Genomic DNA, 13,533 nt, shown 5'->3' with positions numbered 1-13,533 from the left:
ATGTGGGAGGAAAGAAGACCACCTGGGTCTAAGGGACCCTGCCCCACTCACACTGGCCCCTTTCCTCTGGGTGTGGTGAGGGGCCACTGGGGACCAGACATGCCCCCTACTCCCCCTGATACTGGGAATCCAGCATTCTTCATGGGGGGTGGGGCAAGGGGCTAGGAGAGGAAGCGCTTAGAAAGGACAAATGGGTCTCATTAAAGAAGGTTTAAACTTCTCAAATAGTCATGTTATGGTGTGGTTTTCCTGTGTCCGAATGATAGTGGGGTTTTTTGGTTGTTGTTTTTTTGTTTTTGTTTTTATCAGTGACCAGAGTATAAAGGTATACCACAGAACATTTGTTTGGTCTGATGATATGTTTTTAAATAAGAAAATATTAAAAATTGGAAGATTTTCTGTAGAAATCTGATTTCTCACTTCTGAACAACTGGAAGTGCACCAGGCCTGGATTCTTGTGTGGCCTGGAGCTGTGTGGTGGTTGAGTCTGAATGAGGACCTACATTCACCCAGCCAGGCATCCATACTTGCTTTGACTGCTTCTCCTGTCCATGATTATTTGGGACTCTTGCAGGAAAATGCTCTCCAGGGTCTCTAAAACTGGGCATAATCTGGGCAGGGCTGTGGGCTCCCAGAACAGGGTCATTCATATCCTTCTTCTCTCCCCCAGTGCCTGTTACAAGTTCTGGCACAGAGAAGGCAATGGCCAACAGAATGGATCTCACTTCTGCTTCCTGTGCTACTTGTGATTTTTCAGAGATGCATCTTTTTCCCTTCTCTGAGCCTGGGGCACCTGTCCTCTTATTGGTCCGTTAAGGCTGTCACTCAAGCTGTGTCTTCCAATAGGTGAACAGGCTGTAAAATATCAGTGGGTCTCCTTCCTAGCACCAGCAAGTCCAAAGGGCAGATCATTAGAATTCATGATGCTGAGTCTACCATATCCAAATAACATGAAAGCCAGGAGGGGCTGCAAATTAATAAAACTTTCCCATGTGAGCTGGCAGCTGGGCTTTCTCCTCTGCTCTTGTCTGGGTTTGCACATGACTAACTGCAGGCTTGAGGGATTTACATTAGCAGATCATAAGTAAAAATCCCATTAAAATGACAGTCTCCTCATCGTTATGATCCCTTTTCAAGAGGTACACTGGATTGCCAGGGCATTTCTTGGGGTTGCCGGGTAATGGATTTACTTGGCAGTCCATATACCCTGGCAAAGGCCTTCTGAGGTGTAGGGCAAAGGGGTGGGCTTTTTGGAAGCACTCAGCTCCTCCGTGACAACTACCACACTCCCTGGGCACACACCTGAAGAGCTATGTGGAAGCCCGCCCACCTATCACGCCCTGGTTTCCATGCCAACAAGCAGCATCTGTCATGTGCTTGATCTCCTGGCTGTGGAAAGAGAAGTGGAAGACCCTGATTCTATCACAACCTCTGCTACTGGCCCCACTGAATGGCCTGGCCTGAGTTACATTTGCTTAAATGTGATACATTTTATGAACATCATATTAGCATTCCTCACATTTACATCCCCCAAATTCTTAGTCTTCTATTGAATAACAAAATGCTTTGATTGTGGTTCATTCTTTGGGGATAAATTACCAACTCAATAACATGATATAAAAAGCCTCTTGGCATTTAATTCCCACCTGCTCCTCCAAACTGGGGTCCTAACACCTGTTGAAACTGTACCCAAGCCCCTGTGTCCCTGTCTTTTGAAGTAAAAGCCTTTTGCTTTAGTCTCCCAGGCCTCCCCTGAGTCGTAAAAGAATCCCTAATGTGGGCCAGGAATTTAAATACACACGAAACATTAGAATGGCTTAAAAGAGTTAATGATTAGGAATGTGAAGATATAGAAACAAAGAAGAGCTGTTGGGCCAGGAAACTGGTAACAGTTGAGACTATAAACCACCCACATAGCAGAGTCACCGAACCCCCAGTTCCCTGAAAGATACAGATAAAAGCCTGACACACATTCCTAAGTTGTTTTATAGGAAGCAGACCCACCAGATGAAAACTGCTGACCAAGAGCAAGTGGACCCCAGACTGGTTGAAACCAGAAGATTGGTGATGCTTGAAACTTCACCTTGATGCCAACCAATCTGAGAATTGTGCACGAGCTGATCATGTACGCTGAGGGCCCCTCTCTCACACTGCCTTTAAAAACTCTTCCCTGAAAGCCATTCATGGGTTCGGGTCTTTTGAGCATGAGCTGCCCATTCTCCTTGCTTGGCACCCTGCAATAAATGCTGTGTTTTCCTTCACCATAACCTGTGTCAGTAGATTGGCTTTACTGCATGCAGGCGAGAGGACCCAAGTCCAGGTTCTGTAACACTGTCAACACCTTCCCCTTCCACCCTGTCCTTGTGCCCTGACACACAGAAAGTTTACAGTACCCTGAAGATGGCCCTCCTACTCATTCCCTGCCAGCTACCTGGCTCCACACCTTTGAGCCCTCCCACCCTTCCCAGTGACAGGTGCCTCTGGAATGGGCTCCCACAGACTCCCCCTACCTGGGCCCCTGCCTTCTGTCCCAGCAAACATCACATAGGACTGTAGATAGGATTGTACACTGTCTGTTTATGTGTTTGTTTGCCCCATTATCATGGATACTTCCAGAGAGCAGAGGCTTTAATTTAGCTGCAGAGCCTGGCACACAGTTTATGCTCAGAATAAATGAGGTCCCATCAGGCAGTAGAACATTTATTATGCTCTGGAATCCCTAAGTTGGGCCAGGAATTTGAATATACACAATACATTAGACTGGCTTGAGCCCTTTCTGGCCAAGGCCAGAAAGTTTTGTAATAGTTACAGAGCCACTGGTGGTAAAGTCAGTGAGATCTTTGAAATAATATATTATCAAGATCAAAGCTGAACGTTTCAGACCCAGAGAGTAAAAATGGTAAAATTTTAGAATTTTAAAATGTTCCATAAAAATGGATCAAACAATCAATTAATCACCAGGAGGTTTTAAAAGATCTCAATTTTCCTTTTCTTCTTCCCTCTCTCCCTCCGTCACTTCATTTCTCCTTTCTTTTGATCTCAGTATCCCTTCATCGTTATGCCAGCTTTTACTGGGCACCAACTGTGTGCTCAGGGCTACAATTTGCACTGAGAATTTGGAGAGAGTAAGACACAGTCCTGCCCGCCAGGATCTCAGCACCAAGTGAGCAGAGAGGAAGGACAAATGGGTCACTAGGATAGAGTAGGTACTGGGGAGTCTGGGGATCACAGAGGAGAGGCAAACTACTCAAAGGGTGACCTGGGATGGCTTCCTGAGAGAGGATACTTTATCAGGTATACTCAGTTTGGGCATCAAGTGATTTACTTCCAAGAAACTTCTGGTAAGTTTCTGTCTTTAGGGAGCTAAATAGGGGACAGAGAAATCTGGGCTTGTCTGTATATACCACTGGATTGCTAGCATGAGTTTGGTGGAGGTTTCCTATATCCCACGCACTGTGGCTCCTTTCAGGGCATGAGCAGCTGTCCAAGTGAGCTGGGGCTTCTGGTCATCAATAGGCAGCCTTTACATTTTTTAATGTTAATTTCTTTAGTAGAAGAATGCTATAGACTGAATTATGTCCCTGCAAAATTCATATGTTGAAGCCCTAACCCCCAACACGGCTGTATTTGGAGAAAGGGCTCAACCTTCATTAGGAGGTAATGAAGGTTAAATGAGGTCATAAGGATGCGGCCCTAATCCAATAGGGCTCGTACCTTATAAGAAGAAGGAAATGTACCTAAGCTCTCTCGGCCATGTGAGGACACAGTGAGAAGGCTGCTGTCTACAGCCAGGAAGAGGGCCCTCACGGGGGGATGGAATTGGCTGGCACCTTGATCTTGGACTTCCCAGCCTCTAGAATTGTGAGAAATAAATGTCTGTTGTTTAAACCACCCAGGCTGTGGTATTTGGTTGTGGCAGCCCAAGCTGACTAAGACAAGGAAGACTGAGCTTGAGCAAAGTGAAGATTTGACAGTTTCATAGGGTTTCATCAAGACTATAAACATTTTGCACTTTGCATAATTCCTATCTCTAAATTAATTTTAAATTAAAAAATAAAAACAATTAAAATTTTAATTAGCAAGCGCACCAAAGAGGCAGCATAACCTACGGAAAAGCAGGTCCTAGCCATGGTTTGCTGTGTGACCTTGGGCAAGTTACTGGACTGTGGTCTCCTGCCTCATATTATCCACCTGGCAGAACTGGGGCAGATATGAGATTGAGCCACTCATGCAGCATGCCTGGCACAGAGCGGGCACCCATGAATGGTAATAGATGAGATCAGAGTAGTTTGGAAGGTATTCAGTGACTCTCAGCCCCTCCTTCAATTCACCACTTTGGGAATAGATTTCAGAATTCCTAGATTCACTATATTTTTTATCTATAGAACCAGAATTCCTTCCTCACCTATTTTAAATTCCAAACCCTGTGACTTCATTTGCCTGTATCAGTGCTTCTCAATCCCATCTTAGGAAATGCTGCAGGGCATCTATAATGATCTCAGCCAATATAGCAATGTTTTTTTATTAAAACCCCTCATGATATGGAATTTATTTTAATTCACCTCAATTTGTATTACGTATTTATAAAAACATCCCATATAAGCCAAATGGCATTTTAGAAGTTAGCTGAGAGGCTGCCGGGAAGTCAAATAAACAATGTCAAGATAGCATAATTTCTGCAAGACCCAGAATTCCTAATTCAGAGGAACATATATTAATCCAGATGCCATATTTCCAAAACCCCAGGGTCCAGAAGGATGGGATTTACTGAGAATGGATTAGGCAGTTGCCACAGGGCTCTCTCAAACATCTTTCTCATCAGCCTGGCATCCTTGACCTTGTCACGCTGCCTGATGTTACACCATTGAGACATTCTCTGAGGTTAATGAAGCTCTCTTTTAAAGAGCATATGTCAGTACTTCTGTATGGAGGAAGGGGGGTAGCAATCATACTCATCTTGGTGGAAACGAGTTCCTTTTGGCATGCTTCCCAGTGACACACTCTGAAATCAGCCCCACTGGGGGTCTGAGGTTTAAGTAGAAAAGGGAGAGGGTGGGGTAGACACAGCTAATTGGGAAAGGGAAGGGAAAGGATTATGAAATGTTCAGCTCGAGACAAGATGGGGGGTGGGGCTTCCCTGGTGGCGCAGTGGTTGAGAGTCTGCCTGCCAGTGCAGGGGACATGGGTTCGAGCCCTGGTATGGGAAGATCCCACATGCCGCGGAGCAACTAGGCCCGTGAGCCACAATTACTGAGCCTGCGCGTCTGGAGCCTGTGCTCCGCAACAAGAGAGGCCGCGATAGTGAGAGGCCCGTGCACCGCGATGAGGAGTGGCCCCCGCTTGCCACAACTGGAGAAAGCCCTGGCACAGAAATGAAGACCTGACACAGCCAAAAATAAATAAATAAATAAATTAATTAATAAGATGAGGCAGGTGGCACCCACAGGGGGGTTTGGAGGGAGAAAACAAGACTGGGGTCCCCAGAAGCTCCCAGAATATGGGTTGAGCAGAAAGAAAGCAAAAAAGAGATGCAGTAGAATGAGCATCATTTCATCTGCTTCATTAAGCAGCATCCATTCGATGACCCTCTTCCCTGCTGACTGCCACCCTCCCTTCTGACAATGTAAAACCATTGAACAAAAATTCATGCCCCCCACCTTCAAATCTAAGCAAAGGCCAACTCTGGGCTTGCTGCACTGACACTTCTTCAGCGGCACGGCCACCCAGAGAAGTGCCACCTCTGCAATCTCAGCGCTGCACAGCCCTCCGAAACAGACACTTCAAAGCTTTTGATTCCAACCAGACACTTCATTTGTCATTGACAAGTACGACACAGCGGCCCTTGTGATCACAAGTCAGAAGGCTCTGGAGTGAGGCAGAGATTTTCCCACTTCAGAAAAGAACATGAACTGCTCACAGGGCACTGTGTCACTGATGACTTCAAAGTCCTCAGGTCCCTGTTCTCAACCTGTGTCACCAAAAGCGAGGCCGCACCGTCACCCAAAGAGAGCATCAAAGAGGAGACACGGAGCATTTATGACATAAATATGAGCTAACGAAGATCAGAAACTGGGCCTGGGGATCGAGAGGATCAGCTTCCCAGGAGCTCCGCGCGGAGAAAGTCGACAAGATGCACGCTGGTACCTACTGATGGGTGCGGGTTCTAGCCGGGAAGTGTGGCCCTCCCCACCTCCGACTGGTCTTTAAGGATGCAATTTCCATCCTGACTTTAAGATGCTGTGTGTTTCCCAGAGCTGGTTTTCCCCCAAATCAGCAAGTGACCAGAACCGTGAGATGCCTACCCACTGCCATCATCCCTGGACCACACCAGCCATCCCCACACTTGGGTGAGCAGGCAGCAAGCGCGCTGTGAGCGCCATACCTGGTCCAGCTTCCAGTGGAACTCCGCGGGGCGGAAGGTGTCTGCCTGGTCGAAATCCTTGCGCAAGAGGAAGACAAGGCGGCAGTTGTGCACGTACAGGGCGTAGTGGTGCCGGTTCATTTCTGAAAAGCAGAAAGAGGATTTGAGGGGTTCCAGATTCCCTGTGCTGACCTCCGCTCCATCACTTAGCACACCTCAGAAAACAAAGAAACAGGCATTCCAGTTTTCTCTTTTACAACTGGGTCTAATAAATAGTTCTAGAACACACATAGTGGAGCTCTCTGAAATGAAAGAGGAAGATTCAAGAAAGCTCACAGCAAAACTTCTGCTGAGAAGCCATTTGGGCTTTAAATACCAACCTAACTTATACTCAGATACTGCATCAGATCCTGGATAAAATTACATAGGTTCACAAGCTCTTTTTGTTTTTTTTAACATATACTTCCGGGAGGGTCAAAGGGCCTCTCTGACAATCACATCAGCCACTCTGGGTTCCTTTAACATAGCTGGATTCTCGCAGAGTTCTGGGCTTTTATTTTATTTCATCAGGCTTGCCAGCAGCAACCACAGAGCATGTCCCCTTTTCTGCCTAATCTGTGTGCAGTTAAGGAAAGCTGCCTCACTTTTAGTTGCTGGGAGGAGAGGACATTGATTTCCCAGCATTAGACATAGTTCCCTGAATTTCCAAAGCAATGAATAAATACTTCTTTCCCCATACACGACAACAGATGGGACTTTTCTCTCCCCTGATAAAAAAAAACTTCCTTTCCTGCTTAAAAAAATAATTCACATCATGGGTCCCAGCCTATAGTCACAAGATAACAGCCATGGGAAGGGGAAGAACTGTTCTTCGACCAATGCTCAGAGGACTCACACATAGTAGCACACACAGAAATCTAATATGATGCACATGTTCCATAAATATTGGGCTAATGAGCAGGTAACCAGATACAGCAGAAAGAGCATGGGCCCTAGATTCAGAGAGACTTGGGGTGGAGCTGTATCTCTAGATGATGCTGAGAAAGTTATTCAGCCTCTTAGAGGCTTGATTTCCTTCATTGTATCATGACAGGGATGCTGGGCTATCCTAATGTATCATGAGAATAGGATATTGTGATTGATTCTTGCACATCCTGTACAAACCTTGCCCATGGAGGTATGAGTGGGAGGAATCAACACCAGTCCCACTTCTAGGCATGGGCTTTCAGTTGATTTCAGCCAAATAAGCTCATGAAAAGCCCCCTGCCACAGCGAGTGGTTCAGGACCCAGGCCCGAGTTCAGTAGTGCAGGCCATTCTCCTGGCCATGGGGCTTCTGTCAGGAAAGTGACTCAAGTCAGTCCAGTGATTCTGGAGCTGTTCTGAGTAGTTCTGGGAAAGAACTCTCTATCTCTTAGCAGAAAGCAAATAGAAGAGACCACCACCTCGCTCTAGAAGTTGCAGTATATAACTGGGAAGCTTGGAGCTGCTGCAGCCATATTTGCTAACATGAAATTGATATACATATGGCAGCAGATCTGAAAAATTGCAGAGAAAAGGACCCAGGACCTTGATCACACTTTACCTGAAGCTGTTTAGCTCTGGCCACTTTTAGTTACAAGAACCCTACATTCTCTTTATTATTTTGATTTTTAATCATCTGATATCAGTTTGATCTGTATTCCCTGTTCCTTGTAACTGAAAGCATCTTGATACAATGAGGAAATGCGTGTAAAGCATCTGCCCAGAACAGATGCTCAATGACTGTTAGTTATTACAAGGACTATTACACTGCCTCGTGACCATGATAACATAACAAAATAGTGTCAGATGCTGTTTTCACAAAAGCATTACCGTTCTTCAGGATGCAACCAAAGGATGGAAGGAAGGAGACTGTTTAGTTGCCAAGTGTTGTAGGTTTGGCCAAGGCCAACGTTCGGGTGACCACTCCACCTTTGCATCGAAGAAACACCCAGGTCTGGTTATGGGGATTTTACTAAATACTTCTTTTTCCCCTCACTATTGCTTAAACTGATTTCCTATAGTTTCTGCTGATAACTATCAGGAAGATATAGAGGGCATATTTCTCCCCTTTAGCTTCATTTGGAGTCAGGAGAGGTTGTGGTGAAGAGGTGGAAGAAGAATGAAAGGACAGACCTCACGGGAGTACCTCCTGGCCTCCCTCCAGAGGTTCCTCCCTCCCCCGCCCTCCCTGAGCTGGGTCCCTGGGGTCACCACCCACACCAGGGTAACTGGCTCTTCACGGCGCTGGTGACATGATACACTCAGAAATCAGCTTCACTTCTTTCCCTGTCCTTCAGTGTTCTCCCTGGCAACTCCCCTCCCTTTCTTTGCCCACATTTCTGGCAGATCCTAATGTCTTCTGGTCACTTTCAGATATTAAAATCGTCTGTAAGGGTTCTCTCCAAACCAAACACCAGTGTCTCATCAGTTAAAAGATCTTCCCCTCTTCGCTACTCAGCCTCGCCCCGTGGCTTGGTGGCCGCCAGTGGGGAAAGGATGAGGAAGGTGTGTTCTTTTACTCTTCCTTCATTCCCTGAATCTCCTCCAGCTCCAGTCATGGTCAGGGGCAGGGGAAAGCAGATAAGAAGGAAAGAAGTGGAGTCTCTTTAAAGAAGCAGTGAAGTTTGTCATTTTCCCAGGGATGTCCAGTGTCCTCTGTCACGTGGGTGTCTACAGATGGGCTCCTTCATGGGTTCCCAGGCTGGTTTTTGGAGAGGCTCTGCAGAGATCCCCCATGGCCACAGAAATGGGTTTGGGCCCCGGAGAAATATGTTTTTAGCCGTCCTTTCCCCACCTCCCCAAACCCATAAGAAAGGGCCTGTTATAATCTTTACATAGGAATTGATCTGGTAAGTGATGCAGTCCTTCCTGGGACATTAGTGCCAGCTTCAATCCTACCTTTCTTTGCTCTTACCTCTCCATTCCTGGTGTAAGTGATGTTTTCATGATTCCTTTCATGATGTTCATGACACCTTTCATGATTGCCCTCCCTTGGTCACTTCTCCCTCCCGCCCACATCTGCTCCTACTGCTGGATCCCCTCTTCCTGGCATGCAGACCTCTTGGCTGTAGCTGTGACCATTTCTGGTTGCCCATTTGGTTCCCATGGCTAGAACAGAAAGGTCTGCGTTCCGCCAAACTGTAGTAGGGCCGCCCCTCCCCCATTGCCCCTCTCTTCTCACCCCACTGCTGAGGCAGCCCCCATCAGCCTCTTGCCTTCACACCCCCTGGGCAAGAGTCAAGTCCAGCTTTCATGTACCCTCAACTCCTGGGACACGAGTCAAACTTCCCCAGAGCTCTCCTGGGCTCGGCTCCAACGCCAGCCTGGAGCAGATGTGCAAGTGTTTGCAGCTCAGCCAACAGGCAGCTGGGAGTGAAATTCCCACCTCCTCTCTACCTCAGAAAACCTCGGTCTCTCTGAGTGGTTTTCTGGGCATCCCTGGAAGTGTGGGAGTGTTTCTTTCCCAGCAGGCTGGGGGACCATCCCAGCACTCTATCAGGCTGGCACCTCTGCCTCTGTCATCTGGTGATTGCTGGACCAGGTTGGCCCCTCTGTCTTGGAAAGCCCTGTATGAAAGTAGCTAGCACTACAGGTGGCACGTATCATTCAGATGAAACACAGAGTTAGCAAGAGAGCTGCATGCCAGGAAGAAGGGGTCCTGCAGGAGGAGCAGATATACGTGGGGAGAGAAGTTTCTAAGACAGAGCAGGAAAGAAACTGCTCACACCAGGAATGGAAAGATAAGGGCCAACAAAGGTGGTGTTGGAGGGGGCACCAGTGCCTCACGCAGTATCCTTGCGGTAGAGCCATTGCTGGGTATTCAGCTAACCTTGTTTCCTTTGCTCCTAGGCACGTAGCTTAACTCATATCACTGCTTCTCCCGTGGTTAGGTGGAGCCTTGGGAACAAATTTTGGCCCAGAAAGTGTGAGTAGAAGTGAGGCACACCACTTTCTTGTCTAGCTAATAAAAACCTTCTGTGTTCAACCCTCTATTCTAACTTTCTGTTCTGTGGTTGAAAATGGCAGCGATAAATAATTGAAGTATCTTGAGTCCCCGAATGTCTGGGCAAAGCTGAGCAACCTCATTCCCCGGCCCCACCTCGTGTTGCTGGACAATGGCAGGAGGAAAAACTGATGAAAGGGTGTTAGTCATCGAGATGCTTCTTGTTGGTGGGGAGAGTGGTTTTCTTTCTTCCTGAAAACTGCAATTAGCCCTTGGTGACTAATCAATTCTGTTATCCAACTGTAAATAAATTACTTCATGATAGGCCAGCATTGGTAAATTTTAATTAGTGGGCAAGACGGAAACTAGTACAATTTTCACTAAGGGCGACTTGGTAATTTACGTCGATAGCCTTCCTAACATTTATATTTTTTGACTCAGTAATTCAGCTTCTGGTCAGGAAATAATCAGAAGCATCCATACAGGTATATACAAGAATGCTTATTATACATTACAAGAATGCCTATTACAGCATTGTTTTATTTGCATTTAAAAGGAGACAATCTAAATGTCTAACAAAAGGGAGCCAGTTAAATGAAGTATAATAAAGCCTAATAACAGAAGACTGTCATGTAATTCTTATTTTTAAAGAATATTTTATCACGTAGAGAAATGATCTGGATATATGTAATGTTATTTAAGAGAAACATAACATAATGGTATCACATGTATTATAAAAATAGATGGAAAACTGTAACAACATTCTACATATACATAGAAGTAAAAATAAGATTTCATTTGGTAGTGAAACATACCAACTGTTTACAGAAAATCCCTCAAAGTATTCGAATTTTAGGTGACTTTTGTATTCTTTTATACTCTTCTGTGTTTTTTAGGCTGCCTGTTATAAACATGTGTAGCTTTTATAACTTGGACATTTTTCTGATATATAAAAGCTCTAATCAAGTTTTAATTTGTTCCTGATAATTTTTTATTTAGGGCAAGGAGATATCTATAGGTATTTTTTTAAGTCAGAGAAATTAGAGGAAAATCTTCCGCATCTTTTCTCGTGCCAGCGTTGGACTGATTTGCAAAGGGTTACTTTATACTGAGCCCAAAGCTGAGCAGAGCCAGAACCTGCGGGTTGGAGGGGCTGACATGCCTGTTCGGGGTGCTGCCCTGATGAAAGTGAGGCATCATCGTCTAATGCAGAGTTTTCAGCCATGGCTGCACAAAAGAATCGCCCAAACTCCGACTTCCTGAGCTGGGGCAGGGCCCTGGCATCTAGGTACTTTTACAAGGTCGCCAGGTTATTCTAGTGCAGAGCAGGGTTGAGAGCCGCTGGTCTAGTAGCGTGGACCTGAAACGCGGGCCAGAGGAGCTGGGGCCAAGTCTGTTCCTTTGATAATCAGTTGTGTTATCCTCGGCCAGTTGCTCAACCTTTCATATTCTAATTTCCTCTTGTGTAAGCCAGAGGTCTATATTTGTCAGGCCTGCCTCCCAGGGGTATTTGATACATTTCAGAAAGGACTATATGTGTGTGGGCGCTAACGCCAGCCAGGGCTGCTTTGCATGCGTCTGTATACTCCTAAGCCACTGTCTCCTTGATGCTGGCTCTGGATCATGGTGGGGACACCCCACCAGACACTGCGAAGATGGGGCCACAGGGTGATTCCTGGGGTCCTGGGCTGAGCTCTGGACCCAGTCCCAAACCTCAGTGCCACCTTAAGCGGGTCTGTGGGGTCCTTCCTATACGAAGGACCTGGAAAACAAATCCTTGGCACTGGCTCTGACACAGATTCACCATATGACTGGAAAAAGCTGGGCAACTCCCCCTGTTTCAGTTTCTATATCCAGAAAATACATTGGCTTTTACCGCAAATATTGATTGAAACAGGAAATGTGGGGTCCTGGTAGTAGTATAATGTGGAATAAAACTAGAAATAATAATGATTATCACAATAACAACAGGTTAATTAGTCGAGCACAGATTTTTTAACTGGAGCTGCTAAGTGATTTCATACCTTATTTCATGTTTATTTTCCCCATTCTACATATGGGGAAACTAAGGCTCAGTGAGATTAGCAACTCCTCGATTTTCCTTAAGTAGTGGAAAAGCTGCCATGTGAACTTTGGCTGTTCAGTAGCAAAGCTGAATGGTCAGCCGTTCTTCTATCCTGTCTGCTCACTGCACTATCTGCTGTAGTGTAGAGGAGTTATCATTTATTTGGGGTATTTTAACAAGAGGAGCATTTGAAATGGGAAAATGTGGACTTACAATTTAAGATAGACATAACATTTTCATAAGATAATCAGAGTATTTGTGTATGTGTGTGTGTGTGTGTGTGTTTGCATGTGGGGTGTGGTGACCAGAGCATAGTGATGGAGTTACCTGGATCTAAGCTTACATTCCAGTTCTGATACTTACCAGCTGAATAACTTGGGACAAGTTACTTAACGTCTCGGGGATGTTTCCTTATCCTTAAAACAGGAAACACAATAATGCTTTCGTAAAATTGTTTGTAGAGATGTGAGGCACTGTTTAGAATAGGAAGAGCTAACACAGATTAGACTTCTGGTGCGTCAGGTACTGTTCTACTGCGTTATACATACATTGTCATTTAATCCTGATAAAAACCCTATGAGGTAGATAATACTATAATGCCCATTTTACAGACTGAGAAAGTGAGGCATAGAGAGGTTAACCCACAGCCAACAAGTGGTGGAGTGTTTTTAACCACCAAGCTGTGAACTGCCTTACACAGGCTCAGCAAGCTGAAAAATGCCTAACAAAGCTTAGCTATCATCATTATGCACAACAGTGATTTTCAAACTGCTGTTGTAAATTAGTAGGACCCTTTCATTGAAAATAAACTTCTGGAAATCTGTCTATATATTAATATAATAGTGAAGGTAGAGCTGCTTTGCTTGAAGTAAGGATGAAGCCTCCTCCCGCAACCCCACCTCATACAGCAGCCCTAAATTACTTCTGGGGACGCTGGGGTTCTGAAGAACCCAGTCTGAAAACCACCAATCCCAGCTTCTTGACTCTTTGTGTCTGTACCCTACCTCCCTTTCCTGGTCCTGCTCTACCCCAAGGCGAGGAAATCATCAGCCAGAAAACCAGAGACCAGAATATTTTCCCAGGGCCCCTCTCACACTCCCGCTTTTCTCCCACGCCCTTGGTGGCCGTGGCCGTGCCTGAC

General features: G+C 45.8%; 1 protein-coding gene across 1 annotated transcript in view; it reads right to left on the bottom strand.

Annotated features, from left to right (window-relative positions):
* Positions 1 to 13,533, bottom strand: part of CLSTN2 (calsyntenin 2) — a 643,531-nt gene that overhangs the window by 86,980 nt on the left and 543,018 nt on the right. The window contains exon 8 of the mRNA XM_057545313.1: positions 6,383 to 6,504. Within this exon, the coding sequence (XP_057401296.1) occupies positions 6,383 to 6,504 (122 nt within the window). The remainder of the gene's footprint in view (positions 1 to 6,382; positions 6,505 to 13,533) is intronic.

The sequence above is a fragment of the Balaenoptera acutorostrata genome, chromosome 4 (genome assembly GCF_949987535.1).
Source record: "Balaenoptera acutorostrata chromosome 4, mBalAcu1.1, whole genome shotgun sequence".
Classification (NCBI taxonomy): domain Eukaryota; kingdom Metazoa; phylum Chordata; class Mammalia; order Artiodactyla; family Balaenopteridae; genus Balaenoptera; species Balaenoptera acutorostrata.
This window is presented reverse-complemented; position numbering and strand designations above follow the sequence as displayed.